The sequence below is a fragment of the Rhinatrema bivittatum genome, chromosome 4, assembly GCF_901001135.1.
Source record: "Rhinatrema bivittatum chromosome 4, aRhiBiv1.1, whole genome shotgun sequence".
NCBI classification, from domain to species: Eukaryota; Metazoa; Chordata; class Amphibia; order Gymnophiona; family Rhinatrematidae; genus Rhinatrema; species Rhinatrema bivittatum.
This window is the reverse complement of record NC_042618.1, coordinates 360,276,567-360,300,286: the sequence shown is the minus strand read 5'-3', so window position 1 is coordinate 360,300,286 and position 23,720 is coordinate 360,276,567. Positions and strand designations below refer to the sequence as shown.

The 23,720-nt window shown below is 39.6% G+C and overlaps 1 protein-coding gene across 1 annotated transcript in view; it reads right to left on the bottom strand.

The window, feature by feature from the left end:
* ATP2B2 (ATPase plasma membrane Ca2+ transporting 2) overlaps positions 1-23,720 on the bottom strand; it is a 1,801,891-nt gene that overhangs the window by 483,969 nt on the left and 1,294,202 nt on the right. The window contains exon 7 of the mRNA XM_029600768.1: positions 8,363-8,620. Coding sequence (XP_029456628.1) covers positions 8,363-8,620 — 258 coding nt within the window. The remainder of the gene's footprint in view (positions 1-8,362; positions 8,621-23,720) is intronic.

Here is a 23,720-nt window from a genome sequence, read left to right as displayed (position 1 = left end):
CAGCCAATAGGTCTCCAAGCTTTGCGATGCTTTTTCGGTTTTACCAATTATTATCGGAGCTTCATTGCTAATTACTCCTCCTTAGTTGCCCCACTTACTGCTATTTATTTATTTATTTAAACTATTTTCTATACCGTCGTTAAGCTAGAAGCCGTCACAACGGTTAACAATAAGGCACTTAAAAATGTAGCTTTATTTTAACATCTAGACAGGTGCCTGTAAGGTACGGTACAAAGTTTCATAATAGCTATAAGATGCTAGGTGAGGTTGTGTGTTTAGGTTTATCAGGTCGGTTCAAAATTATTAATAATCTACATGTTATCTGTTACTGCTTAAAAGTAAAAAAGTAAAAAACACTCATAATGAGTAGGTGTGTTGTGTCAAAGTACGGACTCATCGCTTTCTGCAATTCTTTGGATTCTATTCTCCCTTCTCTTTGTGGTATGCTTGTTTAAATAGCCATGTTTTTAGGCTCTTTTTGAATAGTTTGATGTATTTTTGCAGTCTGATTTCTGATGGCATGGTGTTCCATAATGTAGGCCCTGCTAATGATAGGGCTCTGTCCCTTACTTAAGTTAGTCTTGCAGTTTTAACGGAGGGAATAGTTAGTAATGCCTTGTTTGCAGATCTCAGGTTCCTGTTGGGGACGTGTACTTTCAGTGCAGTGTTTAGCCATTCTGTCTTTTCAACATGGATTAATTTATGTATGGTCATAGTGATTTGTATTGTATTCACTGTTCAATGGGTAGCCAGTGTAGTTCAATTAGGGTATCAGTAATATGGTCCCTTCTATTTTTTCCAGTCAGAATTCTTGCCGCTGTGTTTTGCAGTATCTGGAGTGGTCTAATTGTTGTGTATGGTAAGCCTAGGAGTAGGGCATTACAATAGTCAATGCTTGCACAAATTAGTGCTTGTAGCACTGAACGGAAGTTGTTTGTAGTTAGCATGGGTTTTAATCTCCTAAGAGTCATAAGTTTTTTGTAACCTTCTCTTATTTTAAAGGATATATGTTGTTTCATATTCAGTTCAGTGTCAATCATCACTCCTAGGTTGCGTACTTTTTCAGCTAGTTCAATCTTTTGGTTGTTTTTGAGTGTAATAAGATTTTGGATGATTTCTAGATTTTTTCTTTCTAGATGAAGGAATTCTGTTTTCTCTATGTTAACAACTAACTCCATTTGGTTGAGAAGCTGTTTGATAATATCTAGATACATGTTGGCTCGGTCCAGAGTTTCTTCTATTATGTTGTCAATGGGAAGGATTAATTGAATATCATCAGCGTATATGTAATGTGTTATGCCCAGTCCAGCTAAAAGGTGGCATAGTGGCAGCATGTATATGTTAAATAGTGTGGCGGATAGGGCCGACCCTTGTGGGACTCCTGTTTGTAGTTCTATTTTATTTGACATTGTATCTTTGATCTGTACTTGGAAGTATCTGTTATTTAGGTATGATTTGAACCACTTAATTGTATTGTTGCTTAGTCCTATTTCTTCTAGTCTGTTTAGCAGTATTCCATGGTTTACTGTATCGAATGCAGCTGATAGGTCTAGCATTACCAGTATAAAATGTTTACCGCTGTCAAACCCTCTCATGATGTTGTCTGTTAGTGCCAGCAGGAGAGTTTCAGTGCTGTAGTTTTTTCGAAAACCGTGTTGTAACGGGTATAGGATGTTGTTGGTTTCTAAGTGTTCTGCTAATTGGTTTTGTACAGCTTTTTCTATTAGTTTTGCTAGTAGAGGTAGGTTAGATACCGGCCTATAGTTGCTAAGAACAAGGGGATCACTGTTTTTTTTCTTTAAAATCGGTTTTACTATTACTCCTTTAAGCATATCTGGCATGGTTCCTTCTGTTAAGGCTAGATTAATGATATTGGTTAGAGTTGGAGAGACTGTGGAGGCTAATTTTTTTAAGTCTATGGTTGGTATTGTGTCTGCTATGACTAGGAAAGGGGCCAACACCTGGTTTTGGACACCCAAGGCAATCGCTGCCTTCCAGACTATCAAAGAAGCATTCTGCTGTGGCCCCTGCTTGCAGCACCCGGACTCCACACATTCCTTCGTCGTGGAGGTCGACGCCTCAGCAATTAACGCAGGAGCCGTCTTAAGCCAGTTTTCCCCCAAGGGCAAACTGACCTCTTGCTCTTTCTATTCGCACAAGTTTTCCCCCATGGAGCAGCGCTACACCGTAGGTGACCATTAACTCCTCGCAGTCAAATTGGCACGCCAAGAGTGGCACCCCTGGTTGGAAGGGGCGCAACATAAGTTTACTGTCTTTACAGACCATAAGAATCTTGAGCATCTGAAAGAGGCTCAACTCCTGAACTCTTGTCAGGCCCGATGGGCACTTTTCTTCGAACGATTTGACTTCATGCTGTGTTTCCTGCCTGGCTCCAAGAATCTTCACGCTGATGCGCTATCCAGATCGGTCGAACCTGAAGACATCCCTGAAACTCCTAGCTTCATTATTGATCCTGCCTGATTTTTCCTTGCCGTGACCACTACAGTTCCTACTGGAAAGACTGTTGTTCCGAAGAGGTTACGTGAACGAGTTCTGAAATGGGCCCACGACTCTAAGTTGGCAGGCCATCCGGGCCCTGCCGAACCTTAGAGATGTTGCAAAGACACTATTGGTTGCCCAATATGGCGCAAGACTCTCGAAACTACGCGGACTTGTGTCCCATCTGTGCTCAGCAGAAGCCGCCTACTGGGAAGCCCTGGGGCTTACTGCAACCACTCCTGGCAGCTACTGAACCCTGGTCGAGCATCTCGACAGACTTCATCACGGACCTTCCTCCTTCCCAGAAAAACACAGTGATTTGGGTCATCATCAACCATTTCTCGAAGATGGGTCACTTTATTTCCCTGCCGGGCCTTCCTTCAGCCCCGGAACTAGCTAAGCTGTTCTTAAAGAATATCTTTCGCCTTCATGGACTCCCCAAGAAGATCATCTCCAATCGGGGACCACAGTTTGCAGGCAAGTATTGGCTTTCATTATTTAAGAAGTTCAACATTTCCTTAAGCTACCCATCAGCCTATCATCCACAGGCCAATGGCCAAGCTAAAAGGACCAATTGCACCCTGAAGACGTTTCTCCATTCCTATGTAAATGATCAGCAAGATAATTGGTCTGAGCTTCTTCCCTGGGCCAAGCTGTCGCACAACAAGCATGTTGCTGCAGCCACTGACGTTTCCCCATTTTCTGTGGTATTAGGATGGCAGCCCTGTCTGCCTCTTCCTGGTCCCTTGACTGTTCCGTCTCCAGCGGCTCAATCAATGGCTCACACCATCCATCAGGTATGGAACCAAGTAAAAGAGCGTCTTTCCCAAGCCGCTGAATGCTCCAAGCGCTGAATGCTCCAAGCGTAACTCTGATATCCATAGATGTCCTGCTCCACTCTTCCGTCCCGGCCAAAAGGTGTGGCTAAGCGCTTGACACATACGACTGAGACTCCCCTCTCATAGCTTGGCTGCAAAGTATATAGGACCATTTCCTGTCATTCGAAGAGTGGGAGCGGTATCATACCAATTACAACTACCTCGTGTCATGGGCATCCATAACACGTTTCACATATCCCTGTTGAAGCCATTGGTCCTCTCCTGGCCTTCACGCAGAGTTCCCTCTCCTCCACGGGTCTCTGCTGAACCTGACTCCTCCATCCAGGTAAGAGAGGTCCTTGACGTTCGGTGGCGTCGAGTAAAATGGGAATACCTCTTAGCCTGGGAGGGTTATGGGGCCGAGAAGAATTCGTGGGAACCCTCCCATAATATTCTTGATAAGGAACTCCTGAAAGCCTTTCATAGGGCTCATCCTGACGAGCCACGGCCGCATAGGGGGAGGCGTAGAAGGGTGGGGGGGGGGTACTGTTACGCGCCCCATTCACTCCCATCCCACGCACAGGCCTGCTCACCTTCATGGTTCCATGGCAGGTCCCCAGGTCAGCCTCCCTAGTGGCAGCTGCCAGTACTTTCAGGCCCCAGCATCCCACGGTGGCGGTCACCAGGCCTTCTACTGCGAACCAGGCCTCATCCCAGAACTCGGCGTCTTTGGCATTGCTGGACATGCGCCTACGCACATGCAGACCGCTCAGCTTCTTGTAGGGTCAAGGGCAGGTCTTAGCTCCACGGCACGCCCTGATTGATTCCCCGTTATAAGGAAGTCCCTGCCTGCACTTCCTTGCCTTGACAATTGGATCGGTTGCTAGATTGTGTCCGCGCTTATACCTGTTTATTTATTTATTTATTTATTTATTTATTTATATATTTAAAAGTTTTTATATACCGCACAATGGATAAATATATATCCGTCTAGACGGTTTACACGTGGTCCTGTCTTGTTCCAAGTCTTGTTCCAGGATTCTTCTGTTCCAGTTCTGTTCCTGCCTTGTTCCTGCTTCCTAGTTCCAGTGTCCTCCTGTTCCTGTTCGTCTCCCCAGGTAGTACCTCCGGACTGTCTCTGGTAGATTTGACTCGTTTATTTACACTTTCGAATAATAGAAGGACTAAGAGGCATTCCATGAAGTTAGCAAGTAGCACATTTAAGACTAATTGGAGAAAATTCTTTTTCACTCAATGCACAATAAAGCTCTGGAATTTGTTGCCAGAGGATGTGGTTAGTGCAGTCAGTGTAGCTGGGTTCAAGAAAGGTTTGGATAAGTTCTTGGAGGAGAAGTCCATTAACAGCTATTAATCAAGTTTACTTAGGGAATAGCAACTGCTATTAATTGTATCAGTAGCATGGGATCTTCTTAGTGTTTGGGTAATTGCCAGGTTCTTGTGGCCTGGTTTGGCCTCTGTTGTAAACAGGATGCTGGGCTTGATGGACCCTTGGTCTGATCCAGCATGGCAATTTCTTATGTTCTTATATACTGACCTTGGTTTGCTACTTGACCTGTCTGCCTGTCTGCTGCCTGCTTTCTGACTCCAGTCCGTTCCTCAACCTGCCTGTCTACTGCCTGCCTCCTGATTCCAGCCTGTTACTTGTCTCATCTGCCTGCTGCCTGCCTCTTGACCTCAGCCTGCCTGTGACTTCATCTGACCTCCGGTACCTGACCTCAGCTTTGTTGACCACTCCTTGGACTGACACCTGGACACTGACCTCTGCCCACTTGACCAAGCCTCCAGATTCTGGCTTTGTTCCTAGCCTTGTCATCTCCTACACTGTTCTGGTCCTCCTTGCTCCATCTGACCTCCAGTCTTGAACCTGACCGCGCTTTTCTCCTATCTGTGGGCATGCCGGACTTTCACTCTGTCAGGAGTCCCTGCAAAGCCCACCTAAGTCCAAGTGACCTGGGTCCCTACAGGCTCCTCCCGGGGGAACCTCGGGCTTCCAATGGTGAAGCTCTTTCTAGCCTCTGTCTCCTTCTGTGCTCCGCCTCCCTGGGGGCAGTTGCCTTCTGGTGCCTACCAGGAGGCACATCTCCACTGCCACAGGATAAGGGTCCAACCCCGAGGACAACAAGCAGTTCATGATGTTTTTTAATGAAACAAAAAGAAAAACAACATAATTGTTTCTTCTTTCATTTCATTTTCAAAATGAAAAGAAAAAAACAGGATACACTGCTGCAATTTTGTTTCATTTCCAAGGAAAACACATCTATGGAATCATAAATATGTGATGGAATAAAAAGTCCACATAGCTTATCATGACCGCCCATCTGCAATACTCATCTCTACAGCCCCTACCACTCCCCTCAGAGATCCCACTGTCATTCTCTACCACCTGTACTCTGGGTTGTACCATGTACCCACCAACCTCTCTGTGAAGAAATATTATTTTACTCATCAGTTACCCCCTTTCTCTCTCATCCTACGAATCCTTATTCCAGAGCCTCCTTTCTGTTGAAAGAGGCCCAACTCCTATGCATTAATACCTTAAAAGAATTTCAATGACTCTATCATATCTCCTCTATGCCGCTTTTCCTATACAGTATACATATCTAGATCATTAAGTATGATCCTATATGATTTATAGTGACGATCATTGACCATTTTTGTAGCCAAACTCTGGATCAACTCCATTTGGTTTATATATTATTGAAGGTGTGATCTCCAGAATTCTATGCAGTATTCCAAATGAGGACTCACCAGGGACTTATACAAGAGCACTATCATCTCCTTTTCCTATGTGCCCAAGCATTTTTTTGGCTTTTGCCATCACCTTATCCACTTGTGATATAATCATCTCTAGATTCTACTCTTGCTTTGTGCTTAGCAGAATTTCACCCCTATACCGTACCATTTCCTTGGGGTTTTGCAGCCCAAATCCATGAATCCTGCATTTGTTAACATTAAATCTTTGCTACAGGACTCTAGATCATTCCTCAAGCTTCACTAGAATCCTTCTCATGTTTTCCAAACTATCACTTATCTAAATTCACATCAATGCATTAAATTAACATAAAATTAATTAATAAATTAACATAAAATAAACAGAAGAGAGGGCAAGAATTCAAGACAGTAAATATGTGGAAGATCAGGGTGCAAAAGAGGTAAAGAGTGGGAATTATTGTGCTGTGTTATTGATTGATTCTAGTTATTGATGGGGAGAAGGGGAGAGACAATGGATACAATGATGCCAGCTGCCAACTGTATTGCTTTATTCTATAATATGCTATTCTTTTAATTGTTTATTAGTATATACTGCAAGGTAAAAGAAAGAACATTCAATTACAATTTACATTTATTTGAATTTTTAAACCGCCTAACACTATGAGGCCTAGGTGGTGAAAAAGTTAACATACATAATATAATAAAACAAATAAACATATACAGTATAATAAAACATGACAGGGAGATAAAATCAGTAACATATAACAAGCCCATTTGAGTAAAAAAAAGAAGAAAAAAAACCCTTAAATACACTAAAAACAGAACTAGCTTAATAAAAATAAAAAAGTAATAACCATGTTAAAATGAATTGGCAAGTAGACTGACAAACATTAACTGTAGGCCAGGTTTTAATCTGACCCCAAAGGCCTATGAGATGTTTATGTCATTCAGGCTTATCTAACCAAACTTTAGAAAGGTTAGAGGAGTCACAAAGGGAAATGGATATGTTGCTAAGGAAATATTATTGTGGATGTGTAAACAACATTGTACATCATAGTGAGTTTTGAGGGTGGTATATAAGCTACCTTCTTTAGCTAAAAAATGATTGAGAGCCAATCAATGGTCCTGAACAGTGGAAGGAAAATCTTGAATTTGACCTGATAGTAGATCAAATTGGCGAGTAGTACTGTTTTTAAACAATTTAACTATAGCATACAACCATAAAACAGAGGTTGCTAGGCGAGCAGTAGAATGACCTGCTCCAAAGATAAGAGCACTGGCAGCAATAATACCGTCACGCTCAGTTAAGGTAAGAGGAGCATATTGTTCAGCAGCATATTCAGGGGAAGCGGTATCTACTTTTATTTTATGTTATTCTATTTATTTATTTATTTGTTTTTCTATACCGATGTTCATCGGACATATCACACCGGTTATGGAGAAAAGATATTTGGGGATATAACTGAAGGGTGGGATAGATGTATGCAATGGTACAAGTGCCTGAACATTGATATGGAAGTATACTATATGCTGTTCCTTGTGGGTCACTTGAAGGAGAAAATTTCAACCGTAATTCACACCTATTTTTCTTAACTCGATTTTATTGTTTATCTTATCAGGCTTGCAAAACTCATAGGGTCTGCATTTCTCTTCTTTTGGAACCTTGTGGCCAGAACACAGTTTAAAAATGTATCTCAGATCACAGTCATACTTGGGAACTTTTGAGTTGAGATCAACTTGAGATTAGTGGGAGCAAGGGGAGTTCATGTCATCTTGTTCTCATCCCCCTTTCCATCATTTCTGATTTGAGAATACCTGTTATATTTATATAATACTGTACAATAAGAGTTATGGTGCATGTTTGGTAAAGATGTGTTTGTCAATGTACTTCTAGGTTCTCCTTCTCCATCTAATCTGAAGTCTAACATTTAGGAAACTATTTAAAGATATCTTTCAATCAATCAGTAGTCTTTGAGTTCCTTCTATAAAAGATTCTGTTTTCTTTATTACTTGCCTTCAGAATAAAACATGCTCCATCCAAAGCAGATGGATTTCATCATCATTACTTATGCTGCTGTATATTGGTAACTGGGAAGAACATCATACCCTTAAATTTAGAGATAAGTTGATCCAAAACATATCCTAGTCATTTGAGCAATGTTAATAATGCAAAGTGTTGGTTTAACATTCTGTTGCTGAGTTTGAGGGTCAATAACCCTAAAGTTTTAACTCTTCTTTACAGTATCAATGAGCAGAATCAAGCGCAGCTGGTGTTTACAAGATAAGATCAAGAGATCAAGAGAGTAGCTTACCATATTTTACTTGTGCAATATCCCCAACTACTATCTCTGCCACAGGGATCTGAATGACTTGTGCACCCCGAACAACTGTAAATTTCTGCTCCTGTTCAATGCGACTTTGAAGACCACGAAATTGCTTCTCTTTGCTCCAGTCATTAAAAGCCGTGACGAGAACAACACAGATAACAGAAAGTAAGATGGCAGCTCCTTCAATCCACCCAGCCTCTGATTCTCCTTCATCTTCTGCTCCGCCTGAAGCACCACCACACGCTGAAAAGAGATGAAGAAGAGTACCCAGACACATGAAAACAAATATATTTAGATTCAAAGGAGTTTAAAGTCAAATAATCCAGACTGCTGGAATTTATCTACCAAAAATACACACACACACACACATATACATACAACTTTCAAACCTGTACAGCATTTGCACATGTAAGTTGAGTGACGATTAATGCAGAAGCTGCACAGTTTATAAAATTCCACATATTTCTGCTCTGAAAGATGTGCATACATTCAGTATGTGCATATATTTCCAGTGCAAGAAAAAGAATAGTTTCTCAACCCCAAGCAATTTATATACAAAATAACTGTGACATTGTAAGGCTGATTTTAAAATGAGTGTGCGTACACCCATACATGTGTGTTTTGGTATGCAAGCAGAGATATGCTACAATTTTAAATTATGTATGCACTTGCACATGTATGTTTTAAAATACACATCCTGCATGTAAGTATGCACCTAATTTTAAGAGATATCTTGAGAAAATGTACTCAATGTTTCTTCCAAAGGACTTTGCTGCTTTTACGCACATATGTAAGTAAATTTTAAAACATGCTCATGTGAAGGACATGCCAGTTTTTCAATTAGTCCATCAGTTTGCCCAGTTAATATCAAAGTCTTCAAGACCCCTCTGGTTCTTCATCCTGCACACTCCCCAGTTGACCCAGACCCCTCACCCTGCCCTTTAAGCCCTAAAGCTTGAGAAGTAGCAGTAAAATTATGCGGTTAACATGGTCTCTGGTTTTAAGGTATAGAGTTAACCATAGAAGTGTTGTCCCCGCCCCGGAATGCCGATGTTCCATCCATGCCCCACCCATTTTCTGCTCTCTTATTTTTTGTGAGCACATAGGGTTTATACTCATGTACCTCATGGCTTTTGATATCCATGTTACTCATGTGCAGCCCACAAACATGTATGTGGCCATTTTTGTGCAAGCAACACTTTTAAATTCACCTTTGTCTGAATAAACACCAAGAATTAAACTCAAAAGCAGGTATTTCAAAATGTATGCACATATAAAGGTGAATTTTAATAGCTTGGCATGCACTGAAATCAGGATCTGTGTGTGAATGTAAGGCAAAAACACCCCTGCTGTTTTTTAAAAGCTGCCTAAAGGCGCGTGCATCTCACTTAGTTTCAAAAAGGGGCGTGGTTTGGGTGCAGCATGGGTGTTATGGTGCAGGCCCAAGAGATGTACATGTAAGTTTACTTCGAATATGGAGGAGGTGTAGCTTAAAAAAAACCCCAGCCATTTCTGATGGGTTTAAAGGGTCTTAGGTAACTGGGGGAAGTGCAAGCTATTAAGCCCTGGGGGTTTCAAGGACTTAACTCTATTGGTCGAACTGGTAGATGAACTTGTGAAAATGGTCATGGCATGGACCCACACCAGCCATAAAATGCTCTGAATTATGTGGCAGAAACCCAATTTATGTGACAAATGTGCGCATGGCCAAGCAATTTTATAACATGACATTGGTGAAGAATTATAGTCCTTATAAGTGATGAAAAGTCTAACAAGAGGAGTGCTAGCTGCATTGTACAAATATACTCCTTTTCATCACTTATAAGGGCTATAATTCTTTACTGATGTCAATTTTACTATGAATAACTGAGAGAAAATTTGTGGTTACGTGCGTCAGACTTAGCCATGCCCTCAGAACGCCCATGACATGCCCCTTTTCCGCATCCTTATTCTGAACACGTGTACATGCATATACGTGTGCCCTTCTAGGCTTCAAAAATTTACATTACTCGCGCACTTTTAAAATCTACTTCAAGGAGTATATCATTTTAGACTGTGTAATATATAAATATTTTTAAATAAATAAAAATAAAATAAATATTATGAAGAATACAAGAATTAATTCAGACTGTATTAGTGACAGACAGGAAGTCCCCAGACTTGACACAATTGGTTTCTGAAAACATTGTCTTAAGTTGAATCTTAAGTCATAATGTATTGTCCCATAAGAACACAAATGTCTCATGTGCAACTGCTTCCTCTAGCCTAAACAATTAACCCTCTCTCTACCCATCCCAAATTTTCTTATCAAATTATAAGACACAAATCTGTTACCTATTAAATTCAAAAGAAAGATCTTTATTGGATGGATATGGCCACAGCATAGGTCAATTGCATACAACAAATCAATTATTAACATTTACTAACATTCATTCAATTATAAAAGCATTAATTACTAATATACTCTCAATTCCCAGGGATGACCATGCCTTTGCCTGCTGAATTTCTATTCAGAAAATGCTCCTTAGGATCATGGTACAGCAATATAGCGTCGTTGTGGATATAGGGCCATTGAAGCCATGCTCCAATTCACAAGTGCTCTATAGTATCATGTTATAGCAATGAGGCTCTGTTGGAAGAAGTAGGGCCATTGAAGTCTCAATTCTCAGGTAATTCTGCCATTCGCTCCTCATTACTGATGAAGTTTTCTGTGGTGAAATGAAGTCCTGCTCCATAAAAGAGCAGGTGTCACTCATTAAGCATGCCAACACAAATCAGGTGATATGTGGGCCAAATCCTGGCCATCAAAGCCGAGATTTGACAGGCAACTCACTCACTGATGCAACATAAGAACATAAGAACATAAGAAATTGCCATGCTGGGTCAGACCAAGGGTCCATCAAGCCCAGATTCCTGTTTCCAACAGAGGCCAAACCAGGCGACAAGAACCTGTCAATTATCCAAACACTAAGAAGATCCCATGCTACTGATGCAATTAAAAGCAGTGGCTATTCCCTAAGTAAACTTGATTAATAGCCGTTAATGGACTTCTCCTCCAAGAACTTATCCAAACCTTTTTTGAATCCATCTACACTAACTGCACTTACCACATCCTCTGGCAACATATTCCAGAGCTTTATTGTGCATTGAGTGAAAAAACATTTTCTCCGATTAGTCTTAAATGTGCTACTTGCTAACTTCATGGAATGCCCCCTAGTCCCTCTATTATACGAAAGTGTAAATAACCGAGTCACATCTACTCGTTCAAGACCTCTCATGATCTTAAAGACCTCTATCATATCCCCCCTCAGCCATCTCTTCTCCAAGCTGAACAGCCCTAACCTCTTCAGCCTTTCCTCATAGGGGAGCTGTTCCATCCCCTTTATCATTTTGGTTGCCCTTTTCTGTACCTTCTCCATTGCAACTATATCTTTTTTGAGATGCGGCGACCAGAATTGTACACAGAATTCAAGGTGTGGTCTCACCATGGAGCGATATAGAGGCATTATGACATTTTCCGTTTTATTAACCATTCCTTTCCTAATAATTCCTAACATTCTGTTTGCTTTTTTGACTGCTGCAGAACACTGAGTCGACGATTTTAAAGTATTATCCACTATGATGCCTAGATCTTTTTCCTAGGTGGTAGCTCCTAATATGGAACCTAACATCGTGTAACTACAGCAAGGGTTATTTTTCCCTATATGCAACACCTTGCACTTGTCCACATTAAATTTCATCTGCCATTTGGATGCCTAATCTTCCAGTCTTGCAAGGTCCTCCTGTAATGTATCACAGTCTGCTTGTGATTTAACTACTCTGAATAATTTTGTATCATCCGCAGATTTGATAACGTCACTCATCGTATTCCTTTCCAGATCATTTATATATATATTGAAAAGCACCGGTCCAAGTACAGATCCCTGAGGCACTCCATTGTTTACCCTTTTCCACTGAGAAAATTGACCATTTAGTCCTACTCTCTGTTTCCTGTCTTTTAGCCAGTTTGTAATCCACGAAAGGACATCGCCTCCTATCCCATGACTTTTTAGTTTTCGTAGAAGCCTCTCATGAGGGTCTTTGTCAAACGCCTTCTGAAAATCCAAATACACTACATCTACCGGTTCACCTTTATCCACATGTTTATTAACCCCTTCAAAAAAATGAAGCAGATTTGTTAGGCAAGACTTCCCTTGGGTAAATCCGTGTTGACTGTGTTCCATTAAATCATGTATTTCTATATGCTCTATGATTTTGATCTTGAGAATAGTTTCCACTATTTTTCACGGCACTGAAGTTAGGCTCACTGGTCTATAGTTACCTGGATCACCCCTGGAGCCTTTTTTAAATATTGGAGTTACATTGGCCACCCTCCAGTCTTCAGGTACAATGGATGATTTTAATGACAGGTTACAAATTTTAACTAATAGATCAGAAATTTCATTTTTTAGTTCCTTTAGTACCCTAGGATGCATACCACCCCGGTCCAGGTGAGAATGGTATTTAGTATTCTCTAACCAGCTAGCTTTAAAAATTCCACATGCCATGCACTCCGGGCCATGGTCAATCCCTACCTCTATGCCATGACTGTGTGGTGATCCTCCACACCCATCATGCCATATCAAAACCACGTAAGCCATCCCCCACCGGGTGGGAAAAAATGTCAAAAGAGGTAGGAAGGTGGGCCAGCCCACCTTTAAATTATGTTAGTTGGCCTACCCCCTAGCTTCTATCCCCTCCCTCGCTCCAGAGGTCAAGCACCTCCCTGGTTGTGGCCTCCCTGTCTTAACTGGCGTGGGTTGGCTCCTATGTTAATAAACGGGTAATTGGATCCAGCTCTAGTCCAATATCCTATTTTCATCAAAATATCCAGGAATTTAGTACTATATAGTACTGCAAAAAGCACAGACACATTTTATAGTATAACTTTTTTTTCTCTGAAGTTGAAAGTACCAAGCCATGCCTACAGGCATTTCACTGATACTGTTTTGAGGAGAGGTCCCTGGTACTTTTCCTACCAACATCACCTCATTGTCACTTTGACAGGCCTCTTGGTCATCAGCTCACACATATCAGAACCTTCTCCTTCAATTTCTAAACCAAAAATCCAAACTGAAACCAGGGGTCACCTGCTAATATGCAGGCAGGAAACTACTATTGCAGCAACATCCAGTGGGGCTGCGATGAGAAGATGGGTACATTCCTCTACTCTACTTTGCTTAGTCCTAATCACTAGGCCAAAAATCCTTGCAGAGATTCCAATGGTATTCCACATAAAAGAGACACAAACCAAAGTGGCAGCAATAGACACAAAAAACAACGAAATATATGGACTCTATAACAGGGTACCATCAAGCTAGGGTGAGATAACACAGTACAAAATTTCATTTCTGAGACTTTCCTCACTCCAAATGATGTCAAATCTTCACCGAGGTGTACTGTGCTGTTGTACATCTCACTCTACATGAGAAACTGGCCCCTAAACCCTAAACCACCACCAATACCTCAGCTAGACCTATTAGATGGCCCTCCTATAGAGATATAAATAGTTGCACACTGTGAGGGCCTCCCTAGAGGTGCTCTCTCTCTCTCTCCTTTCTCCCCCCTCCCAAGCCCAGAAATGGCCAAAATGCAATCCTAAATATTTATTGCAAATTGCATTATGGGCATTTTGTAATCAATTTAACTGTGGAACATATTGCCAGAGGATATGTTGAGAAAGTTGGATTTAAAAAGGGTTTAGACAAGTTCCAGGAGGAAAAGTCCATAAACTATTACAAGCCATGTAGACTTGGGAAAATCACTGCTTCTCCCTGGTGATGAGTAAGAAGGATTGCATTTATTATTTGGCATCCTATCATACATTAGTGGCCAGGACATTGGGCTTGATGGATCTTTGGTCTCACCCAATATGACGTTTCTTATAATAGGCTAATTAGTAACAACATACATAATCAAAGTTCTCTTTTAAATAATTTGATGATACTCAACCAACATTTTCAATTTAATCCCACCTAAAACTATAATCAGTTATTTAAACCTCTGCAGTCATGGTCTTGCTCTGGTAAATCAGAGCTTCTTTGTTTTTACTGTGTCTTGTCTGTCTGTCTGTCTGTCTGTCTTGATTGTAAGCTCCAATAAGTAGGGACTGTCCACTATGAGGTAAATTTGCAACAACCCACATATGATTCACCAATTTCCAAAGAGAAACTACATGTGTAAGTTTACTTTAAAACAATCCTATTAAAATGACCAGCACACACAATTGCACCTGCTTTTTGATGTGGGTAGTTTTGCTGTGGAAATTTATGCACATACTTTTAAAAATAAAAAATCCAGCCCAAATCCTGCACCCCACAAGAATGCCTCTCTTGAATGAGTAAAAATGCATGCATACAGGTCTTAAGTACACATTTCTACCTGCATATTGGACCAAAAAATTAAATAAAAGAACATTTGCATGGGTAAAGCAGTCCTTTACTTGCAGAAATGCTTTTAAAAATTACCCTCTTTGTGGCTCTCTATAGCACTGCATAAATTTGGTGTGCACTATAAAAATTATATTTCATGTATCAATTCTCTTTTAGTGCTGTCTGTAGTGGCTGTGCACTAGCATTTTGGACAAAAGACATATATGCATTTGGTTTTCAGGTTCTATTTGGTGTTAGTAGTTAGAAAATGTCCATGATTTCAAATTCTCATATTACTCTGGTGTTACATGTTATCCTCTGATCTACCCTTATCTAACTGCATTATAACATTTGATGTAGCCAGTGTTCATATTGAGTCTGATATTAAAAAACAAACAAACACTTTGTCAGATATGTCCAACTTATCTGGCTAAGTGGCGCCGCTGAATATCCGGCTACAGTTAGTGGGCACCACTTATCTGGCTAGATTTTTAGCCAGATAACTCAGGGGCAAGGAATGAGTGATCAGGGAGAAGTTGAGTTAGCTGGATAACTTATCCGGCTAACTCTGGTCGGTTTACAGGACTGTCCTAAAATTATCCAGATACACTTATCCGGCTAACTTTAAGATAGCTGGGTATATTCAGTGGTGCTGCTGTGTCTTAAAATTAGCCGGATAAGAGTATCTGGCTAATTTGCTGAGCCACATAGTGGCTCAATTTGGACCCCATTGTTACCAGTGTAGGCTAATGATTCATGAAGTTTGAATTTTTTTCTGTAGCAAATGCATTTTCTTTTTTCAACAAAAGAAATACATCCTTGTTCTCAGATAGAGGTCACAAGGGAATAGCAGACATGTTCCATACCACCCAGAAGCAAGTATAAATTCATTTCCCATTGACTCTTGTTTGTCATTTGTGTTTCTCTAGTCTAGATTGTAAGCTCTATGTATACAAACATTTGGGCACTCCTAGTAAAATTGTATGCTTCAATGAATCTCTAAGTGAACAGAATCTAACACATCCTCTACACAGTATAAAGTTAAACACATATTTCTGCAATGTTTAATGTCAAATTATTATTTATTTGCTGATTTTAATAAATTGAAAATAATATAAGCATGATTATGGCATTTGAAAAAGTGTGGCTACCTTTCCAGTTGATTCATTACTACTTAATTTTTTTCTGGTTATTCATAAGGTCCAAAATATTGGTTGATTTGTTTGGCCTATTATTAGTACAGTGAACTTTGCTTAAGTTTGAGTGGGTTTTGTCTCTGGCAGATTACAGCAATGTTTACAGATTACAGCAATGATTACAGCAATGTTTACAGCAATGTTTACAGTTAAACAAGTAAGTTGCTGAGCTCATTCAAACAACAAAAGTAAAAAGAAAAAAAAAGCATTTATAGCTGTATTTGTTTATTTTTTTCATTTTTTATGTAGTGTTAATGAAAACTTAGTCGTTGAAATTGGAGAAGTCCAAAGATGAATTAATGCTGCTTGCTACACTTTCATCTTTTAAAGTCTTCTGAGTTGCTTCCTAGAATGTGCTCTTTGAAAATACTGGCTATAAAAATTATGTTGGAAAAAATCTCTCCCTGAAGAAGCTGATTTCCAGTGAAACAAGGACCTTGTTGGGGCTAAAAATTACAATTAAGTTTTAATATATCATACATATGTAATCAACAGTATAAAAGAGTGTACAATACTAGTGTAATATACCTTAACAATTGTTTATATTAGGCCTATAGCGTTCTTAATCAGTATATGGATGTGGTGTGCATATAACTGAAGCATGGTGTTTTTTAAGAGAGTTTGCATTGTTTTTACTTTTAATATTATATCTGATGGGTATAATGTGGTCTCTGGGCACAAACTAGGTTACATGTACAAAACTGAGTTAAGTAATTGTATCTATGTAAATTTATCCTTTGTAAATTATATTACTATCTTCCCTTTCTTATCTATAATACTGTACAAAGTAAGGGAGTTAATTTTTTTGTATCTTCTTTTTGTATTTAAAAAAGAAAGCAAGCAAGTGTTTGGCATCATTCATTACGTCTCAGTATAAATGGAATTTGACGATAGATAAAGCCCATTTCTGTTACAATGCCATGGAACCCAACTGATCGCTGGCTTTCCCTTCACTTCTTCACAAAAGCAATTCTTGGTGTTTATCCTATGCCTTCTTGAATTGTGCTAATGTTTTGCCTCTATCACCTCCATCTCTTCTTGAATTCTTATTATAAGCCCCTCATAAGCAACAATGATACAATCTGAGAAGGTTCATCTCACTGAGAAAGGTTGAAATGTCTCAATTACTACTGTCTATGTATTTTATTGATCCAGAGGACAATTTCAAAACCTCCCTAAGGTGTAGTTAAGTTTCACAGGAAGTTGACAAATTCTGCCATTTTCTGCTCCTAATTTTGCTACTGCAAAATAACTAATTTGCATAATATTTCAATACTCGAAATGTTGCATATCTATGAATGGGATTACAAAATCAAAATGTTATGTGCTAAAAAATGGGAAATAATGCATGTAAAATCGTGCAAATACAATACTGCACAATATTTCCCATTTCTCTTTGCACTATTGCTTTTGTGAATCTGTTTACAATTTGATATATCAGCTCTGATTTGTGTTATTTTCCATGAAAAACAAAGAAAAATTATGTGCCAATGGCATATTTCGAGGTGAAAGTATTTGTATACTCTTTGTTTGAAACTTGGTATAACATGCACAAGTAAAAAGTACCCAGTGTGGGCAATTTGAAAACTGCCCCCCATTGCTTATCCAGAAAAAAAACAAAACAATGGCAAGCCAAAATTAACCTTACTGACAACAGAACACTTGGTTCCATATTCTTTGTAAACCACTGTAACATTTCTAACTTGTACAATCACAGAACGTGGTTAACATTAAAAATTGCTGTTATAATCATTACAAATCTACAAGCCTTAAAACTGGTATATATTACAGATGTCTACCTAACCGGGGGGGGGGGGGGGGGTGGGGTGGGGTAGCTGGCAACCAAAATGCATTGGATGTCTGATAAAGAAATAATTGCATTGATTGCTTTCTCCTACATGCTTTTAGTATTTCTAATCAGACAATTCCAAACAGTTGATGTTTAAATCTAACATTTTTTATAAGGTTGGGATACTATGGGCTGAGATTCTGAGTTCAAATTTCAGGATGCTACTGTGGTGACAGTCACAGCAGGAAGAAGCACACAGGCCCTAAGGTAAGACCGAATGATAAGATGTACACTGACAGCCATGTACCCAAGCACGGTGACATGCTATGGCCTTGTACAGAAATTAAAGGGACATATAAAATCAACTATCAGCAGTAGCCAAATGAGTGGATCTGACAGCTGCATGCTCATATTCAACTTAAGCAATCCACTTAACCTGCCTTTGCGCATACTGTATCAATCTTTGGAGCTAATAGGAACATTTACCCATCTAACTCATATTGTTCAGCAGAATGCACATTTATAGTGTTCTATAAATAATATATGTGATTATGATACCTGTTAAAATATATTAAAAATCCTTCAGATTTTTTGCCTGTATTACAAGCACAATCTAAATAATCACTCACCAAAAAATTTACAATAAGCTTTACAAGCTATGGTAAGAGGCTCTCTGGAATATGTGCTAGAAATAATTCATGAAAAACATCTCAAAACAACTACACTATTCTAGCTATAAGCAAACAAATTAAACTGATTTCCAGTAAAGTCTGTCCAGTTCCTGAGCCCTAAGTATACAAACACTTAACATGAGCTCAGAAAGACAGCCAGATGGCAGATGCAGCTAAAACAATAAAGTCCTGAACTGAATGCATTAAGAATTCAAGATTACTGCTTTACTGCTGCTAACATCATTATAAGATTAACATTATTTTATCAAGTATATTGCTATTTATTATATTTCAGATGTATTATTTTTATGCTGTATTGCTATTTATTGCATTATTTTCCTATTAACCACTTTGGGTTGGACTCTGTCTGAGGAAAGCAGAATACAAATTTAACAGATAAAGGAAAGGAAGGAACTAATGTATATTTTTAATGAAGCTTGTTTTACAGCTGCAGTACTTTATGGCCATAAAACAACATGGTGCTGGTTGGCCCTAAGGGTGTTGCATTTTTAAAGTGGAACCAGCACGGCAGGAATGTCTGGGGATGATTTCTGCCTCTTTTGCACATGGATAGCAGCTATAGAAGGGGTAAGGGGAATTTCGTTTTGTAATTTTTTTTGTTTTTGGAGGGGTTTATTTAATGTTTATTTTGGTTTGCAAACTGAGAAAATCTGAAACAGAGCCCCTCCCCCTTCTCCGAAGACTCCTCAAAACAAAAAAACAAACTGAAACAAAAATTTGGCATCTGTGCATTCCAATGCAATGAAACAGTCTGTTTAATTTTGTTTGACAATATAATAAAATTAACCTGCTAACAAAATTCCATTTTTTGTGCTTGTGAAGTCCACTTGGCAGCCTACATATGAGATGGTCTCAATCTGTTTATCATCTGTGAGATGTTGGTAATGCTGTAATAAACCTAATGAATGTTGAAAAGATAGATGTGATAATTCTAAGTAGAAACTTATCTATGGATCATCTGACATCATTTGAAATTGAAGGCTGCAAAATTCCAGTTGTTAGACAAGTCCATAATTTAGGAGTTATTATGCAAATCTTTCCATGCTGGCACAGATACAGAGTGGTTAAATCTTCATTTTATAAATCCCGGATGCTTCGTAGATTAAGACCTTTACTGCAGAATTTCGATGTTTTTTAAAAGCCCAGATTTTATCAGCCCCGGATTATTGAAGTTCACTATAGGGATAGATATTCAAAAGCCAGTTAAGATGGATAACCAAATAGTTATCAATCTAAAAGGCTTACTCGGTTATATTCAGCCCATATCTGGCTAAATTCTAGCTAGGTAACTTCAATGCAAACGTGCGTTTCCAACATTGTCTCTGTTGAAGCAGAGCTGGAGGCACTGGGAGCAGGGTAGAGGGTCCCTGGCTCAGATCTAAAACGTATTGGGGAGGAGGGGGTGACTAGGGAGGGTCGGAGAGATGGAGGTGTAGCACCCCTATGATTCCTTCTGGCGGCGGGGGGGGGGGGGGGGGCAAGGAAGGAAGGAAAGCAGCCTGAGCCTCTTTAATAGAAAATCTGGACCTGGGCCAGCATATAATGCCGGCCCCATCCTAAGTCTTAACAAAGTGGATTGTTTTTTGTTTTTTTTTTGGGGGGGGGGGGGGTAAGAGAATATAACCTGAGAACCTTAGTATTATTCGAAGGCTTGAATGGCAAATGTGGTCCAGTTTTTAGTTATTTATTTATTTTTTATTTAAAAACTTTTCTATACCGTCGCTAAGTTATATACCATCGCAACGGTTTACAAATAGGCACATAGACTAAGGTAAGTAAATGTAGGATATCTTACATTCTAACAGGTGCCAATAAAGTTCAGTTACAATTTCATAAATAAAATCATTATTTGAGTAATGTTGGTCAAGTCCAGGTATATTATTGAGTTACTATCGCTTTGAAATATTACTTCTTAAATGTAGGATTGAGTAAATTCATTCTCATCTGCATTACCTTGTACTTTCATTCTCTACCCTCCACACTCTTTAGTGAAGGCTTTTTTAAAGAGCCACGTTTTTAGATTTTTCTTAAAAGTTTTGAGATTATTCTGTAATCTGAGTTCGGGGGGCATCGTGTTCCATAGTATGGGCCCAGCCAATGATAAAGCCCTTTCACTCACTTGGGTTAATTTTGCTGACTTTACTGAAGGGATTGTTAGTAGTGCTTTGTTTGCTGAGCGGAGGTTTCTTTGTGGAATGTGTACTCGTAAGGCTGTGTTTAGCCAGTCTGCTTCTTTATCATTTATTAGTTTGTGTATGGTGCATAAGGCTTTGTATTTTATCCTTTATTCGATGGGTAACCAATGTAAGTCTGCTAGAGTTTCGGTTATATGGTCCCTCCTCTTTTTTCCCGTTAGTATTCTGGCTGCAGTATTTTGAAGTATCTGGAGTGGTCTTATCGATGTGCTTGGGAGTCCTAGTAAGAGTGCGTTGCAGTAGTCAGTGCTAGAAAAGATAAGTGTTTGCAATACTGTTCTGTAGTGGGCAGGTGGGAGTAATGGTTTCAATCTTCTGAGGACCATAAGTTTTGCGTAGCCTTCTCTTACTTTTATAGATATGTGTTGCTTCAGGTTGATTTCTGGGTCCATTATTACTCCCAGATTCCTTACTTTTTCGGCTAGCTCAATTTTTTGGTTATTTCTTAGGGTTATCGGTGTTTGAATGATTTTAGTATGTTTTCTCTCAAGGTGAAGGAATTCAGTTTTGTCAAAGTTGATAACCAGTTCCATCTGGTTTAGTAGTTGTTTAATTATGTCTAGGTACATGTTAGCTAGACAATGTTTTTTCAATTGTGTCGTCTATTGGTAGAATTAATTGAATGTCGTCTGCGTAAATGTAATTTATTATCCCTAGGCCTGCCAGCAAATGACATAAGGGTAGCATATATATGTTAAAGAGGGTAGCAGACAGCGCTAGAGATGTGAATCGTGTCCTCGATCGTCTTAACGATCGATTTCGGCTGGGAGGGGGAGGGAATCGTATTGTTGCCGTTTGGGTGTGTAAACTATCGTGAAAATCGTGAAAATCGTGAGCCAACCCCCTAAAACCCACCCCGACCCTTTAAATTAAATCCCCCACCCTCCCGAACCCCCCCCCCCCCCAATGCTTTAAATTACCTGGGGATCCAGCGGTGGTCCAGAACGGCGGCGGTCCGGAACGGCCCCCTCAATTGAATCCTGTTGTCTTCAGCCGGCGCCATTTTGCAAATGGCCGCCGCAAAATGGCGGCGGCCATAGACAAAAACGATTCGACGCAGGAGGTCGTTCAGCGGCGGTCCGGAACCCCCGCTGAACGACCTCCTGCAGTCGATCTCCTGCCGGCGCCATTTTCCGTACGGAAAACGATTCGCGGCAAGAAATCGCTTCCTGAACCCCGCTGGACTCCCAGGAACTTTTGGCAAGCTTGGGGGGGCCTCCTGACCCCCACAAGACTTGCCAAAAGTCCAGCGGGGGTCCGGAACGACCTCCTGCGTCGAATTGTTTTTGTCTATGGCCGCCGCCATTTTGCGGCGGCCATTTTGCAAAATGGCGCCGGCTGAAGACAACAGGATTCACTTGAGGGGGCCGATCTGGACCGCCGCCGTTCTGGACCACCGCTGGATCCCCAGGTAATTTAAAGCATTTGGGGGGGGTTCGGGAGGGTGGGGGATTTAATTTAAAAGGTCGGGGGTGGGTTTTAGGGGGTTTTAGTGTGCCGGTTTTCTTGCCCTCCCCCTTCCCCCGATTTACGATTTTTTAACGATAAATCGGGGGAATTGGTATTGTATCGTGGCCCTAACGATTTTTGACGATTTAAAATATATCGGACGATATTTTAAATCGTCAAAAAACGATTCACATCCCTAGACAGCGCTGAACCCTGAGGTATTCCTGTTTCAAGTTTAAATTTTTCTGATAATGTGTTTTTTATCTGGACTTGAAAGAACCTGTTGTTTAGGTAGGATCTGAACCAGTTTATTGTTTTGTCACATAATCCAATTTCTTCAAGTTTTTTTAGTAGTATTTTGTGGTTTACTGTATCAAAGGCTGCAGATAAGTCGAGCATTATAAGGATATAATGTTTACTGTTATCAAAACCTCTTAGTATGTTGTCTGTTAGTGAAAGAAGTAATGTCTCAGTGCTGTAGTGTTTTCGGAAGCCGTGTTGTGAAGGGTACAGTATGTTATTATTGTCTAGGTGTTCAGCTAGCTGTTTCTGTACTGTTTTCTCTATTAATTTAGCTAAAAATGGAAGGTTTGAGACTGGGCGGTAGTTAATGAGGATTAATGGGTCACTGATTTTCTTTTTGATGATTGGCTTAATGATTGCCCCTTTTAGTGTATCTGGCATTAATCTTTCAGTTAGGGATAGGTTTATGATATTAGTTAGTGTTGGGGTTATTACATTGGTAATCTTTTTTATCTCAGTTGTTGGTATTGTATCAATTTTGTGTGCAGCAGGGTTTATATTTTTTATCATTGATTCAACTTCTTGTTCTGATATTTCTATAAATGAGGACCATATGTTAACATCTCTTTTTTGCATTATGATTGCTTGTTTGCTGTTTTTGGGGAGTTTGTTTCTTAGGTTTAATATTTTGTCACTAAAAAATTTAGCTAATTCATTGCATTTTGATTCAGGAAGACTTTGAGGTGATTCTTGTTTGTCATGTGTGAGCTTCGTTACTATGGAGAATAAGGTTCTTGGGTTATTGGCAAACATTTCTATTTTATTGGAATAGTATTCTTTTTTAGTATTAAGGATCAGTTGTTTGTAGAAAGCTAAATGTTTCCTGAATTTGGTTAGGTTTTCAGTTGTTTTGTGTTTTCTCCAGATTTTTTCAAATTTTCTGAGCTTTCTTTTTGCATCTTTTATTTTATAGTTATAGAATAGTTATAGAATCTTTCTTTGTCAGGGCCAAAGAGTAATAATTAGGGTTGAATTGCCTATAGTAATTGGGAAACCCCCAAGAAACATTGCAGGACCTTGAGACCCACAGGTCAGGGCCACTCTAAGATGGCTTTTAATTTTTCTAGATCCATATGGAGGCCTTGGAGAGAGATGATGTCTGAATAGTATAGTACTAAAAGTTATCGGATCCTTGTACAAATAATAAGAATCAAAACATAATCAATGAAGAATATTTCCAAATACTTTATTCGAAGAACTGTAGACCTCGCTGTAGATCTCATTGTAGTTCTACAGCATGTTTGAATAAAGTATTCGGAAATATTCTTCATTGATTATGTTTTTATTCTTATTATTTCTAAAAGGATCC